At 36.4% G+C, this 16,676-nt stretch overlaps 1 protein-coding gene across 7 annotated transcripts in view; it reads left to right on the top strand.

Annotated features, from left to right (window-relative positions):
* The window catches only part of MICU1 (mitochondrial calcium uptake 1), a 196,073-nt gene that overhangs the window by 54,389 nt on the left and 125,008 nt on the right, over window positions 1-16,676 (top strand). For 5 of the 7 annotated variants that reach the window (XM_023527889.1, XM_023527888.1, XM_023527890.1 and 2 more), the window contains 3 exons: window positions 9,708-9,870; window positions 13,992-14,035; window positions 14,616-14,777. In XM_023527889.1, the coding sequence (XP_023383657.1) occupies window positions 9,708-9,870; window positions 13,992-14,035; window positions 14,616-14,777 (369 nt within the window). The remainder of the gene's footprint in view (window positions 1-9,707; window positions 9,871-13,991; window positions 14,036-14,615; window positions 14,778-16,676) is intronic. The other 2 variants (XM_011355210.2, XM_011355208.2) reach the window with 1 other exon arrangement.

Below are 16,676 nucleotides of genomic sequence, written 5' to 3'. Positions count from 1 at the left end.
ACAGATGCTGTGCTTATAGTTGCCCCAAAAGGCCATGCTAGAAACCGAGGCCAGCTGCCTCCAGTGTGAGTCTAGGTGCTGCTCAGCAAGAAGCACCTGACTTGCTGAGAATATACCTGGGTGTGGTTTGGGTGGGGCTGTGAGTTGGGGAAGGCTGGATTTCAGGGAATCCCTCTGGGCATAGTGACCTCTGTTATCCAGTTTGATGACATCACTGCTATGACAGCACTGTGTCTGGAGCACTGGTAGCGGGTAGGGCTCAACAGGGAAATATGTTTACCACCGGCACTTCTGTACAGAGCAAGTCTTGCCTCGGCCCTCACTCCAACAGTATCTCCCTGTAAGTCCCTGGTGCCCCCTGTGCACAGCCCAATGGGCACTGGTGCTCAGAGAGAGCAGGTCCGGCTCAGCGAAAATCCGCTCACAGATACAGCCCCTTTAAGAGGCATCTGCCGCTGCCGCAGCCTCCGTTCCACTCAGTCACTCGAGACTAGGCAGTCTCACATCCTCGCCCTGTCCTACCTTCTGCCGTTGCAGGGCGATTTCTTGGGTTTCTCCCTAATTGTACGACTTGTTCATCTAGATCCCAGGCAATTTTCCTTGCTGCTGCTCCCTGTTTCTGTCACAACTTTGATTTGGTCGCCAGAGGGATGAACAGAGCCTCTATCATCTACGCTATGTTTTTTTTACCCCCTCCTTGCAAAAAAATTTTACAGGTGCAAAGAGTTAAGACAATCATATCATGTAACTTATGTGTACAATTTTTATTTGTGCATCCTTCTCTTTTTGTTTCATTTTTTTAATTTTTAATTTTTTAGTTTTTTATTTTATTGTCCATTCTGAAACTTCAAGTCCTTAATTTTGAAAAGTTGGTTGTGATATCCAAGAAATCATTGCTAAATCCAATGTCATGAAACTTTTGTCCTATATTTTCATCTAGGAATTTTATAGTTTTAGGTCTTTCATTTTGGTCTTTGATTTATTTTGAATTAATTTTTGAATATGGAGTTGGATAAGGGTGCAACATCATTTTTTTGCATGTGGATATCCAATTTTTCCAGCACCATTTGTTGAAAAGACTGCCCTTTCTCCATTGAATGCTTGTGGTACCCTTATCAATTTGATCACGTGTGTGAGGGTTTATTTCTGGGCTGTCTATTTTATTTCATTGATCTATCTTTGTCTGTCTTTATGGCGGTACCACATTCTTTTGATGACTGTAGCTTTCCCATAAGTTTCAAAATTAGGAATTGGGTGTCCTCCAACTTTGTTTTCCTTTTTCAAAATTATTTTCGCTATTCAGAGTCCCTTGAAATTCCACGATGAACATTTAGGTTGTTTTCATACCTTGGCTATTGTGAATATGTTGCAATGAACATGGAAATACAGATGTCTCTTCAAGATAGGGATTTCATTTCCTTTGGACATATACACAAAGATGGGATTTCTGGATCATATGGTAGTTCTGTTTTTAATTTCTCGAGGAACTCCCATATTGTTTTCCATAATGGCAAAAGGGTGCCCTCTCTCCACATTCTCGCTAATACTTATCTTTTTTCTTTTTAATGATAACTATTATAATGTGAGATGATAACTCATTGTGGTATTGATTTGCAGTTCCCTGTTGAGCACCTTTTTGTGTGCCTGTCAGCAGTTTTTGGATGTCTTCCTTGGAAAAATGTCTATTTAGGTCCTCTGCCAATTTTTTAATTGGATTGTTTATTGTTTTGGTTTTGAGTAGTATGGGTTCTTTATATATTTTGAATAGTAACCCCTTATCCAATATGTGGTTTGCACATATTTTCCCCTATTACATCAGTTGCTTTTTTCATTTTTTTGATGGTGTTCTTAGCTGTGCAGAAGCTTTTTAATTTGATGTAATCCCACTTGTTGATTTTTGCTTTTGTTTCTTTTGCTTTTGGTATTAAATCTAAAAAATCATTGCCAAGACTGATCGAGCTTACCACCTATATTTTCTTCAGAAGAAGGCAGGGAGGTGGGTATTTTTGTTTTCTCCCCCTGCACTGATCCAAGGTGATAGCCACTGTGAGTCCTCTAATGCCTATTAAGAACTGTTTTGTTTTCTGTAGTCTTATGGGTCTGTAGATGCACTTCCATTGGCTTTCTGAGCTAGCTGTTTAGGGGCATATCCCTCAGGTAGGAGTCTTAAAAGTTGGGGTGCTGGATATGAAGTCTAATCCCTTCACTCCTCAAGAAGAAGCTGGGACTTGAGAGTCCCCTTCCAATTCTATGCACTGTGCTGGAGGTGGGGTCTATGGCAAGAGTGTGTTTCAGCCTTCCCTACCCATTTCAATGTGGATATTTTCTCATTTACCCAATATATAACATTATTCAGCTAGTAATTGTTCCATGGAGGAGGGGAGTCCAGGATCCTTCAATGTCACTATCTGGGAATGGAACAGCATCTTTATATTAAGTCAGATTATTTGGTTCAGTGCATTGTAAATAATTTTAAATTGATTGATAAGAAAACATGAATAATAAAAGATAAAATATACCATATGTGCCATACAAGATCCTAAAGAAATTACTCAGGTGACTAGAAAAAACCAAGTAAGTTTTCTTATTACACAAATAACAGAATAAATAAAAAATAGAAGGAAAGTAACATTTATTGAGCATTTTCTGTCTGCCTGCCAGGCATAGTATATAATTATATATATACACATGCATACATATATGTGTGTGTATACGTGTGTATACAGACATTTTTGCATGTATACACACATTTTTGCATGTATACACATGTATATATACCTAATACCTGGAGTAAATTGAGTAACTTGTCTAAAGTAATATAGCTGGTTACTTATAGAGGAAAGTTACTTATAGAGGAAAGAATCAAATATAAATCTAATTCTAAAACCTTGCTCTTTTCACTGAATTCTTCTAACATAACATACTTTGGTTACAAAATTTTGTTCATGGTATACCCTCGATTAGTTAACATCATGCCGTTTCAGATTTTTAAAGGCAATCCTGAGCCCCGATTCCTCATTTACCTGTTTGAATGGAGATTACTAGTTTGCTGGTTGTCCACTGAATGAAAGTGATATGAGCCACTTCTAGGCCCGGCTTATAAAGTCTACCACAGGGTTTTTCAATGCTCTTTCTCCCTTTCCTGAGTGCTGGAATGATCATGATTATAACTGACCTCATATTGGTTACATTCAGTTTGAGTTCTTATTTTTCTGTTTAAAAATTTTTTTCCAGAGCATGTAGTTCCCAGGGCTATGAAAATTGGGAGGGGTCTGTTTTCCCCCAGACACATATATGGGGATGAACCAGGGGTTCTTCCACCAATGTTGGTCTGGGCCCTTGTGTGTGGTCTCCTGGGCTTTCCTAAAGACTTGGAAAACAGAGGCTGTAGCACAGCCTAGACTTGCCTTCATACGTGACCCTGGGTCAGCAAGGGAAGTTGAAGAAAACTGCAGGAAAGGAGAAGTGCCCTACAAGCAGATCAGACCCTCAGGATGGAAGACTGAATCTTGGGGTTCCCAGCTACAGGTAGGACCTGGGGTATTGGATGCGGCAAAATATGCAGGGCAGGGTTAGGGTTACACAGCCCCAGAGGAGGGTTTCTAGGCATAAGGTAAGAAGGGGTAGGGGTTTCAGCTGTCCTGTAGAAAGCATGAGTCTGGGTAGTGCCAGCCACCCAACCAGTTCATCCTCCTTTCCTCCTTACAGACTACAGCACCACTAGGCCCACAGCCCCAACCTATTGGTACCATTGTGGGGATCGAGGACATGCCTGTCAGCTTGAGTTCGCAATAGCTTTTTAACCTCAGCAAGACACTATAAAAAACAAACAAACAAAAAAACTCCTTTAATTATGAACATCTGAATTTTTAAAAAATAATTGTTTTTATTGTAAAATAATACACAGATATAGGAATCCAATAAACTCATTTTAATAGTAATCATTTCCTTTCATTTTTTATAGTTTTATTACCCAAATGTGTATCCCTAGACATATAGTTTAACTTTGCCTATTTTGTTTTGATGATGTCTTTTAAGCACAGGTAACAGAACCCAGGCCATTTCAACAATAAGGTTTCCTACTGTTGGGACTTTACTGATGTTTATTCTCAGTGAAATTCAGCATGTTCCTCTGTTCTCTGCATTATGTGAATATTGGCACCTGAATTCTGAGGCTTGTTCAGGCTCAGATTTGATTCTTGTGGCAAGACTATAGGTTGTACTGTATTCTTTTACCAGGAGGCACCTAATCACTAGTCGCCATTCTTTTTGTGCTGTTAGTAGCTATTGATGTCAATAGCTAGATCTGTTAATTCATTGGGGTTGCAAAATGTTGATTTTTTTTTTTTAGTGAGCCTTTTTATTGTCGTGTGTCTTTTTTTTCTTAACTGAAGGTCCCTTACTGGTCCTGCTTCCATGAGTGACTATGACCAGATGGAAAAGGGGATGGGTCATCTCTACAACATTTCATTTATACTCAGGACTAAACAGACAAGCACAGTCACTACTGTGGTTAGAAGTTGGCAGCATGGAAAAAGGGAAGAACAGGTGGGGAGTTGAGATGTTGTTTAAAAAACTACAGGCCTCCCCCAAACTGGAATGCCTGAGGGAAACTTGGTCTGCTTCAACCCAAGAGGAATGAGAAGATCAAAAACAGTTTGGGAAGGCCAGAACCCAGGGATAGAGGAGGAGGAAGGTCTAAGGGGCATGGGGGGCCATTTGGCACCTGGATGAAGGGATTGCCCCCTCCCTGCTGAGATTCGTTCAGCCCCTCCAGTCTGGCAGGAAGGGGGCAGGCAAAATGGTAATATTCTAATTCTATCATGTCTTTTACATTTATAAATTGGAATACTTTCCCTCTTCTGTTATTTGGTTGCAAATACAGTTTGGCTCTCTGGCTCTCTGGTGTAGTTAGGAAACATAATGTTCGATTTTATTTTTTCATTTGTTCCTTCTACTTCATCTTCTCCTCCCCCCTCCTCCCCTTCCTCTTCCTCCTTCCTCTTCCTCTTCTTCCTCCTCTTCTTTTTCTCCTCACTCCTCCCTCTTCCTCTTCTCCTTTCCTCCTCTTCTTCTTCTTCATTTTATTAAATTTATTGGAGCGACAGACAGTACCTGAATTTGGATCCTTAACATCATGATGCCCAAGAACGTTTTAAATAAACGATTGAATGTAACTATTATAATCCCTTTGTAAGTTTTTTCTACAGGCTAAACTTCCCAAAATCCTTCAACAGTTTTCTATACATCTTAGCTTCCAAGCCTTTGTTATCTTGGATGCTAAACCATATATATAATAATTTGTTAGTGTTTCTTTTAACATGACCACTTAAAAGGAGGCAGCTCCATATCAATTGATATGGAATGATCTCCAAGATACATTCTAAGTAGGAAAAAAGCAAAATATATACTATACAGTATGTCTTTACTAAACTCTACCAATGCAGGCATGCAAAAAGTATATTACTTTTCTTTCATCTATTGTTTCAAACAAAGACTAATTAATAGTACTAAACAGCATAATTTAGTCACTCTTGTAACAACCACGGAATCTGATTCTCAATATGAAAGTCAGTGACTTTTAAGTTATCTTTCTGCCTTTCTCTTGTATATGATTGAGTTAACTTTTTAGTTCACAAAGCTATCTTTAGCGGTAGCTACAGCTTATACCCTAAACATTGCAAACCAATTATTTTTTGTTGTTATTCAGAAGAACAAGTAGACAGATGGCCTAGAGAAAGTCATTCCTACTGTAGCCAGTATTACCCAGCAGATAGTTGTAGTATAATGTAAAATGCCTTTGATTTAAGACTTATAACTAAGTCTCGAGGCTGCTAAGGGGTTGAAAATCTCCTTAATGTGTTTGCCCCATCCCATATCTTTTGATAAAATCTACTCTAAATCAGTATTCAGGTTTTAATGAAAGTTAGCATTAGAAGGAATCCTGTCATGTATAGTTACAAATTAATCCTTTCTTAGTTACAGCACATCTGGTAGTGTAATTAAAACTATAGTTAAAGGAGCAATATGGAAAAATGGCAGAGATTATAGGAACTTTGTTCATCCCATGACTTTTGCAACCACATCAAAGTTATGACGGAAACACAGAACAAACAGCAAGCAGAGTCACCTGGGGTCTAGATGAACAGAAGCCATACGATTAGGAAGAGAAATAAGAAATCACCCTGCAAAGGTTGGAGGTAGGAGGGGGCGAGGACATGGGACAGAGGCTATGGCTGCTGCAGTCGTTCCTCTTAAAGGAGCCGTGTCCATGACCGGACTTTTGAAGTGACAGACTCACTTGCTCTGAGCACCAGCTCCAGGTTGGAGCGAGGGCCAGAGGTGAGGCTTTCTTCTGGGCAGAAGTACTGGTGGTATCCATTGTTCTTCTGTTGAACCCTCCCTATCCCAATGTGCGGATGCAGGGCCGCCATGGCTGAGACATTATTCAACTAGAAAAGTTGGCACCGCCCAGATCATTCCCTGAAACTCTGCCTCCCCCAACTCACATCTCTACCCAAGTCACATCCAATTATGTCCTTGATAAGTCCTGTGCCATTTGCTGATCAGCACCAAGAGTCACACTGGTGGCCCCAGAAGGGTGGGGCTAAACTTGGCCTGCAGCTGAACTCCTCTCAGGACTGTGCTGCTGGGCACTTAGTACACAAGGCCATGCAGTAAGACCGGGAGACTTAGGGCCTTTGCTTAGTACATAGAAACAGACACGGAAAGGCAGCCAAAATGGGAAGACAAAGAAGCAGAAACCATATGAGAAAACAGAACAGAGATCCAAGAATAATGGAGTCAAGCAATATAACAGATGCAGAGTTCAAAACACTGGTTATAAACATGCTCAGTGAAATTAAGGGAAGTGTAGAAGAACTCAGTGAGAACTTGAACAAAGAGATAAAAAAAAAATACATAAAAATGGAAATGGAAATTATAAAAGGGAACCAGTCAGAAATGAAGAATACATTATCTGGGGTGGCTCCACAGTGTAGTGGTTAGCATGTCTGCTTTACAGGCAGAAGGTCCTGGGTTCGCACCCCAGGTGGCACCACGGACCATACCCCCAGTGCACCAGGCCCCGGAGGCGCCAGGCCTCAGGAGCACACAGGAAGAGACGCCCTGCCTTCAGAGATCCAGTTCTTAAGGGGAGATGGCAACATCCGTAGGTCAGGGGTGGGAGTGGAGGGGAGGATTAAAGAGGGGGAAAAAAGAGAATACATTATCTGAGATGAAGAGTATATTAGAGAGAATCAACAGAGTAGATAAAGAAGAGGATTGAGTCACTGATACAGAGGATGGAAAAGCCAAGGACACCCAATCAGAATGGCAAGAAAAGAGTAACCAAGAATATAATAGTAATTTAAGAAGCCTGTGGGAGAAAATTAAGGGTAACAACATCCGTGTCATTGGGGTACCTGAAGAAAGAGAACAAGAAGTCAAATATATATTTGAAGAAATAATAATGGAAAACTTCCCTAACCTGGTGAAGGAAATAGACATACAACCACAGGAAGTTCAGAGTTCCCCCTTCAAAAAAAAAAAAAATGAACCCAAAGAGGCCCACACCAAGACACATCATAATTAAAATGCCAAGGTTAACTACAAGCAGAGATTCTTGTAGCAAGAGAAAAGCAATTAGTTACCTACAAGAGAGCGCCCATAAGAGTGGCAACTGATTTCTCAAAAGAAACTTTGCAGAACAGAAGGGCTTGGCACAAAATATTCGACGTGATGAAAACCCAGGATCTACAATCAAGAATACTTTATCCTGCAAAGCTATCATTTAGAGTCTAAGGACAGATGAAGAGCTTCCCAGACAAAAATAAGCTAAAGAAATTCATCAGCACCAAGCCAGTATTACAGAAATTTTTAGAGTGACTGCTTTAAGAAGAAAAAAACATGTATCAAAAACATGAATAAAAAATGGTAATAACTACATTCCTATCAACAAGTACCTCAAATAGAAAAGAATTAAGTGCTCCAACCAAAAGATAGGGAAGCTGAATGGATAAGAAAACAAAACCCCTACATATGTGTTGCCTACAAGAGACTCACTTCAGATTAAAAGACACACATGGACTAAAAAGAAGGAGTAAAAGATATTGCCTTGAAGGACCTAGAGGGTATGGTGCTGAATGAAGTAAGTCAGATAAAGAAAGACAAATACTACATGATTTCACATACATGTGGAATCTAAAGAACAAAATAAACAACAACAAAAAGATGGAAACAAACTCATAGATACAGAGATTATTTTGAGGGCTACTAGATGGGACGGGATATTGGGGAGCTGGTGAAAAAAGGCAAAGGGATTAAGAAGTACAAATGGATAGATACAAAATAGTCATGGGGATATAAAGTGCAGCATAAGGAATATAGTCAACAATATTGTAAAAAATATGTAAGGGGGAAGAGGGGTACTAGATTTAGTGGAGTGACCACTTCATGAGTTATAGATCTCTAATCATTATGCTATACAACTGAAATTAATGTAATATTGTATACCAGTTAAAATTGGGAGAAAAACGCATTGAATTGTACAATGTGAATATGAACAATTGTGTATTATACTTCAATAAAGCTGAGGGGAAAAAGACTATAGTTAAACAGCTGTTGTCAGTGACCTCAAAGTGACCATCTAGCTAGGACTGACAGTTACAGTAATCACTATGTCAGTATGGCAAATTAAAAACATTAATAATCTTTTTCTTAGTGAATTACTTTATAGACGTTGAACCGATGGGTTTTTAGTTTCAATTGCCTTGACACATTTTCTAACCAGTTATTTATAAGATACTATTTATATTGATTATCACAACATATAAAATTTAAGTATGAGAGAAATCTCTTCACCAAAGTATTATGTAATTGGTATTTTGGTGAAAAATATTTCTCTCATATCTAAATTTTTAAAGAATATTATGCAGAAATTATAGTATTTTATATATTCCATGCACAGAAGGGGGGCTTGGATTCCAGATTAAAAAAAATGTGTATTCATATTAACATTATGCTCTTTTAGTTAAATGTAAGCCTTATTTGATTTTGTTCCTATTCAAATATTTGCTTGTGTTCTTCCCAATTCTGCCCTTTTCTAAATATGCGTATATAAATGATCTCTGGCAGTTTTTATTAAAGTCAAAAGTAAAAGTCTTACTGCTTCAGGCCTGTTAAAAATTGAGCTTTCATGATATGTGATTTTATTTTTTATGCTATTATTTAATATACTTTGTGTTTGAAAGACTGTTAGCAGTTCAGATCTCTGAAGCTCCAAGTCTGTTGGTTTTAGGATTCAGGAAATTACATAGAAGTTAAAACTTAAAATCAATCCCTTTTTAAAAACTTGGCATTTAAGAACCTATAGCTTACCCATATATATGGCATTATACTTTGTTACTGAGACCTTTTGAATTCTCATATGACATTTTTCAGTTTTGCTAGCTTTCAGTGATTTAAGAAATTAGAAAATTTTTCAAAAAAAAAGTAAACAAAAGTTACACAAACATTGCCTCAAATGGACTATGAATGGCATATTGAAAGAAAGCGCTTCAAAAGATTTTTAAATTCAAGTTTGTTTCTAATATAAAAAAACAAGTTATAGAAAAAAATGATATAATAAAATTTCCCAAAAAATGAGATACAAAATATAAAAATGAGAATTGCTTAATATTAATCTTCTCTGAATTTCTGATTTTTAGGTAATGGAATATGAGAATAGAATTCGAGCATATTCCACACCTGACAAAATCTTCCGATATTTTGCCACCTTGAAAATAATCAATGAGCCTGGTGAATCTGAAGTGTTTATGACTCCACAAGATTTTGTGCGATCCATAACACCTAATGAAAAACAACCAGAAAGTAAGTTGCTAAAGTGAAAAATAATATGTGATATTTATTTTGTTTTATGCTACTTTGTTTCTTTCTGTGTATTGCCTAAACTTTATAGATTCATGCAATAATTCTATTCACCTGTGTAGCTACTGACCATCAGGTATTATGATAGGATTTAGGAGTACAAAAGAGGAGCCTGCAGTCTAAGCGGCAGTCCTCAATCAGGGAAAAGAGTTGAGGAGGTTCTACTCCTATGGCAGAGAGATTCATTGTCTGCAATGAGAATATTCCTGAAAGCAGTGCATTACGTGTGACTGCCATCAAGTTACTCTTTAGTGAGGAAGACAGAGACAGTAACATAATTTCAACAATGTAGTGATTTGTTAAAGAACAAAGGTGCTGTGGCAATATAAGGAAGAGGCAGTTCGCCAAATCTGAAAGTTTGGGGAATGGATTCTAGAGAATACATCTAAGTTTGGATAAAAGACAAAGAATAGTGGAAAAGATGTTTCATGAATAAGAAACAGCCTGAACAAATGAGATATGAGGGAATAAAATAAATGGTTTAATATTATAAGTTAAATGTAACAATTTGCAAATTATATGGGAGACATGGCAAAAATGACAGTAAAGAGTTCCAAGAATTAATCCTTCCACTGAAGCAATCATTAAGCTGCCAGAAATGGGCAGAAGCAGCTTTTTTGGAACTCTAGAATCTAATTAAAAAAAAAATTTACAGCTGCTAAATTTTGATAAGAAAGTATTATGTGGCCTTTTACTTACCTGCCTACTACACTATTTCCCAGCTCAGCAGCAGCCTTGGGGATAGCAGCACACATTCCTAATTTGGCTTACTGGTGATGGAGAGTTTAGTGGTAGGGATAGGGGCAATATAGACTTCATTCTCAAAAAATCGTGGTTGTGCATTTTGATTCATCTGGCAGCTCCCTGAGGGACCAGCACCAAGGCTTTCCTTTTTTGTCACCTACCTCAAGCTGAACTGGCTTCCCAGGTGTTATGTACTGAAAAAAATTAAAAAACATATACTGCCTGTAGTTGGTGGGCCAAGAGAGGGCAAATGGGACAATAGCACACAGATTGAAAATCCTAAGAAGGCAGAAGTTGAAGACAAAAACATTTCAGGAAATAAGAACTTAGAAGGGCTACCGCATATACAGTGATATCCAAAGTGCAGTGTGCGTGCTCAGGGCCAAATACATCTTTAGAAAGGACTTGAGTGGGCTTGAACTTCTTACTCCAGATTTTTGTGCTCCATGCAAAAAGGAGTTGAAAATTAAGGCAAAGTTGTAGGAGAGCTAGCTAAATATCAAAGAAGTACCCCAGCTAGAGCCAGTCTGCATACACTAGGAGAGTTGGGGTGTTTTCTGTTTTGTTTTCATTTCTTTTTGCCTACAGCATTTAAGGAAATCTCTCTCAGATCACTTGCTGACTGCTTAGGTAATAGAACAGAAACTTCAATGACAACACATTGACAGGGAGTACAGTCTTGCAAAAATAGTTTGAAAAAATCACTAAGCAGAGTGATGACAATAGTCCTCAACAAATTACAACATCACATCCTGGGAAGCAGGAAGAATTTGATTTTATAGTTACCACATTGTAATATTCAAAATGTCCAATTATCAATACAAAAAATTGCATGGCGTACCAATAATTAGGAATGTATGACCCATTAACAGAAAAAAAAGAAATTGACAGAAACCATTCCGAGGAAAGCCTAAGGCATTGCACTTACTTTACAAAGAGTTTAAATCAACTATTTTAAATATGCTCAAAGAACTAGAGGAAACAGACAAATAACTGTAGGGAACAAGGAGACAGTGTATTAATAAAAAGAATATCCATTAAAAAATAGAATATTTTTAAAAAGGAACCAAATAGAAATTCTTTAACTGAAAAGTACAGTAGCTGAAATTAAAAAATTAACTAGAAGAGTTCAACATCAGATTTGAGCAGGCAGATAAAGAATCAGAGAACTTGAAGATAGGTCAATTGATATTATCGAATCTGAGGAGCAAAAAGCAAAAAATATGAATAAAAGTGAACAGAGCCTAAGATACCTGTGGGACACCATCAAGTGTACTAACATGCATAATGGGAGTCCCCGAAGGAGAAATTAAGACATTACCAAATGATCTAAGGAGGAAGGTTGTTGCTAATAGACCTTCTCTTTAAGTTGAAATGAAAGAATACTAGACAGTAACTCAAAGCCATACAAAGAAATTTTAAAATAATGAAGACCAGTGAAAGTAACTACATAGGGTAATGTAAAAGCCAGTATTGTTTTATTTTTAGTTTGTAATTCCTTTTTGTTTCCTAGATGATTTAAAAGATAAGTTCATAAAAGAAGTCAGTTTCTTAACTTTATACCTTATAGAAATTAAAAAAGAAGAGCAAACAAAACCCAAAAAGATTGGAATATTCACTTCTTTTTTGTGAAGCTTCTCATGCATATAAAAATGTTAATAAAATTTGTATGCCTGTTAAAAAACAAAAATAGCCGAAATAAGGAAATAATAAAAGTTAAAGCAGAGATAAATGAAATGGAAAATAGAAAAACAATAGAATCAATGAAACCAAAAATTGGTTCTTAGAAAAGATCAATAAAATTGGGAAACCTTTATCTAGGCCAGTTAAGAAAAAATCAGAGGTGGAAGTAGGGACATTATTACCTACTTTATGAAAACTAAAAGGGATTATGAGAGAATACCATGAACAACTGTATTCCAACAAATTAGCTAGGTGAAATAGATAAATTCGTAGAAACACACAAACTACCAGAAGTGAAAAAGAACTCTTAGAACTCAACAAAAGACAAAAAAAAAAAAAACAATTAACAAATGGACAAAGCACTTGAATAAACATTTCTCCAAATGAGATATACAAATAGCCAATAAACATGAAAAAATGAAAAGCATATTCTGCCTTTATGACTGTAATATCGTCTTATTTTTAAAATTTCCTTCTGTTTCCTTACATCTTTCTTTTGCAATCAATGGTTTATTTTGTTCAGGGCAGGCTTCTAGAAGATGAAACACATTTTAGATAAGGAGAATGTGTAACTAAATGTGTAGAAGCAGAAATGCAAAAAACTTCCTCGGGGAGCGATGATAATTTGATCATTGTAATACTGTGGGCATAGTTAAGATAAGGGCCTGAACTAGCAGGAATACAATGAGTACTCAAAGAAAAGAACTGAGTAATTATGCAAGAAAAATAAATATAATTGGGAACTGATTTCCCCACTCTAAAAACTCCCAAAGCACCCTTTTACTGAATTAATCGTATGCTACCTTGTAATGTTAATTATTACATGCATATGTCTAACTAAACTGTGATTCTTCAAGGCAGGAATTGTATCTTACTCATTCTTTAATAGACATTTATTGATCAAGCACTATTCCAAGCGCTGGGGTAAAGCAGTGGGCAAGTACAAAGAATCCCTGCCCTCAAGGGCACTTAATGTATTTATTTACATCTTTCACAGCGCTTAGAATTCAATGCTAGGTAGTCCCAAGGTAATATTTATTATTTAACCCAATTTTAAAAGGTAATATCTGTTTAGGTGTGTTGCAAACATTTATTTTGATATTAAACTCTTATCTCTTTAACTTGATACAAAAATTATTATGTATTCAGATTGAACTAATATCCCCCACCTCATTTAGAGATAATTAGCATTAGCACCTAATGTAATGAAGAGAGCACCTCCTTGGGAAGAGTCTAGGGTTCTAGTGTGGCTCTGCTGTGGAATAGGTTTGCACATGAGCTTTTACCCTCTTTTTCCTCTCAGGGCCTCACTTCTCATATGTGAAATAAAAAGTTAGTACTTTTTAGCACTGACACTTTGAGTCTGAAAGTACGACAAAATTTTCATTCCTGTGGCTTTTGAATAATGGTGCGGCTAAACCATCTTTTACATTTAATTGAATGATGAAAAACAAAACTAATAATTGTCATTTTATGTTTCATTTGAGTTATAATCAGTTATAAATATTTACATGTATTTATATATAAACATATTTACATATATAACATATAAAAATATATTTACATATATGTAAAAATATGTATATGTAAATATATATAAATATTTGAGTTATAAATATACTTTTTTTCTTTTTCAGACTTGGGCCTGGATCAGTATATAATAAAACGATTTGATGGGAAGGTGAGTAAACAACATTTAGATATATATCCTGCTTATTAAGAAGATTTTAAAATTCCGCTAGAATTATTTTGTGAGAGATTTCTGAATGCCTGTCTATCTTATCAAAAAAGTATGTCGCTTAGGTTGGGAGGCCTGTAAATGCCTTCAGATGCTTCTACAAGAGAAGGTTCTGCTTAATTCTCGAATTTTTCCATACAAAGAAATACTCATGGGTTGTCTGCTGATCATATTGAGACTAATTCAGTGTATATTGACATTTGAGTTTTAATTCAAAAGCCATAATGAAAGTTAATAAGCCCCCTAATAGTACATTTAGTATAAAAACACCTGTCCTATTTGACCTTTCTCAAACTTTGATAGCATATAGCAGTAATTTTAACTAGAAAATTATAGAAGTCCTTGCGAGTGCTTTTATAATAATTATGAAGACCACCCAAATTGACATAAGTTTGCATTATACTTTCAATTCTTTATTTTATTCCTGAATAAATCATATAATAAGCCATTCTTAAGTATAGAAAATGAAACTTTCCATTTTATTATCTCAAAACAGTTAGTTAAACATGTTTTTCCCTTTCAGGCTGAATTCTACAAAAAGAGAAAGAACACTTTACGCAGGGTCAGAAAGAAAAGTAAATGGTCAATTTTAAAGAGGAGGAAGAAAGAAGAAAGAGCCAGGAATGGCTCTACAAATCCTAAAAAGAAGGAAATCAGAAGGAAAATCATAAAGTGGCTGAAAAAGGCAGGATCACAAAACAGAGTCTAGATGGGTAGAGGTCAGGGTTAGTAGAAACTGATATTACAGGAATATGTCAATCCTACATAATTATGTAAACTCCGTATACTGGTAAGGTGAAGCTGTAAGGGTAGGGTATTTTGCACAAGTGAAAAGAATGAGCGGCTGTCTTAGGAATTGAGAGATCAGCCAAGGCTTCCAGCCTAAAAATTACCTTTCCCATTCAGGTAGCACAGGGCCTCTATCTGTGGGTATTCTCTTTATAAAGTCCCATATTCTAAAAAGAAACAATGATCAAAAAGACGCATTGAACTCGATGTTAGGAGACCTAGATTCAGAGTCCTGGCTCTGCTTTGGGACAACCGCGTCTTCCTTCTGATCCTTGGTGTCTCTGCTTTATATATGATAAAGCATGATATCCCATGTTAGGGATTACTTGCAGACACTGATGTCAGGGTCTGATTTCAGAGTCTCTGGCAGGTTGGGCCTCTGTCTTATCTGTTTTTGTGTCACTCAGAGTCCAACATATGCCTGGTACACAGGAGGTGACCAGTAAATGTTTGATGACTTGGAAAAAATCAACTAGTCAATATTCCTTTGAGGTATGACTCACTAAGTAATGTCTTATAGCAAAATCAACTTAACAAATCACTTTTTGGTCACTAAAAGAATCCAGAGTAGCATGAAAATTCAGTCATCTGTTGTACATATGTAAACCTGAAAACAAAGAAGTTGAACATGTGCAAGTTGAACAGCTAAATTACATTTTATAAGGGGATTTTCCATTTTTAGAGATCTCCCAAATATAAAATCCATAATGAAACTTGTGTTTCATACATGCTCTTTAATTTTTTCCTGTTTCAGCCAGTAACTGTCTACTCGATGCTAAAAATTTGCAGCTTTTGGCAAGATTGATGAGCTCCTTCTTTGTTTCAGTTATATTAAATGTATGAGCGCTGCATTTCTTGGTGTTATTTGCATTTTTCTGATATCCACTTATTTTTATAAAATAACAAAAGTAAAATGCAATCAGACATTAAAGTATTTGAGTGCCCACCTTGCCATGGAGACATAAATGGCAGTGCTTCTGTCTTTGGAAGGCAGACTTAACAGGTTACATAAATTGCAAATGTTTGTGCACTAAAACATAAAATTCTGAAATCAGAATAGGAAAGACAGGATTTAGGTATGTCAGTGTATTGTGTTTGAAAGTATGATTCATATGAAAAAGAATAGAGGAATGGGAGACTCGTACAAGGAGATATATGAGCCAGTGACCCTAGCCAGCCAGATTGTCCCCTAGCAAAAGTGCACACAGTTTCTCTTTCATCCATGTTATGATGTGCATATTTAATACCTTTGGCCAGATTCTTCACAAAATCCTATTGTAATTTCCATCAAATTTATTCTTGAGGTCTTGTTTTGAAGCAAAGGTTATGCTTCTTAAATAGAATTTTTAAACTGAATTCACCTCTAGTTTATGTCTTTATGAATTGTCTTTTATTTCATATGAAGTTTAAGAAGATAATTTTGATACTGTTTTTAAGCCTAAATATAATGAAGATTGTCAGTTTAGACATTTTCCCAGGGATTTTTGCCATGTGTGAAATCTTTCATTTGATAACTGTTAGACTCAGTGCTTACTCAACTATCTATCTTAATATTGTCCTTTGGATCTTCATGACTCTTTTGTTCTCTATGTCAGGAAATCTTAATTTTTAAGTAGCAGTTTCTAGAGTATATAATCCTAGAACAGTTATTGAATTGTTGAAAAAACAGATTCGTGTGGTAATTATAGTAAATTTTGCACATGGTGGCCAGAATTTAGTAGAAACCTAACACCCTAGAGGAATTTCCTTTTAAACTTGCTTTCATTTTTAACTGGGTAATTTTCTCTCTCACCCT

This window comes from Pteropus vampyrus, unplaced genomic scaffold (assembly GCF_000151845.1).
Source record: "Pteropus vampyrus isolate Shadow unplaced genomic scaffold, Pvam_2.0 Scaffold20, whole genome shotgun sequence".
Classification (NCBI taxonomy): Eukaryota; Metazoa; Chordata; class Mammalia; order Chiroptera; family Pteropodidae; genus Pteropus; species Pteropus vampyrus.
The sequence above is the reverse complement of the archived record's forward strand: the minus strand, read 5'-3'. Positions and strand labels throughout refer to the sequence as shown.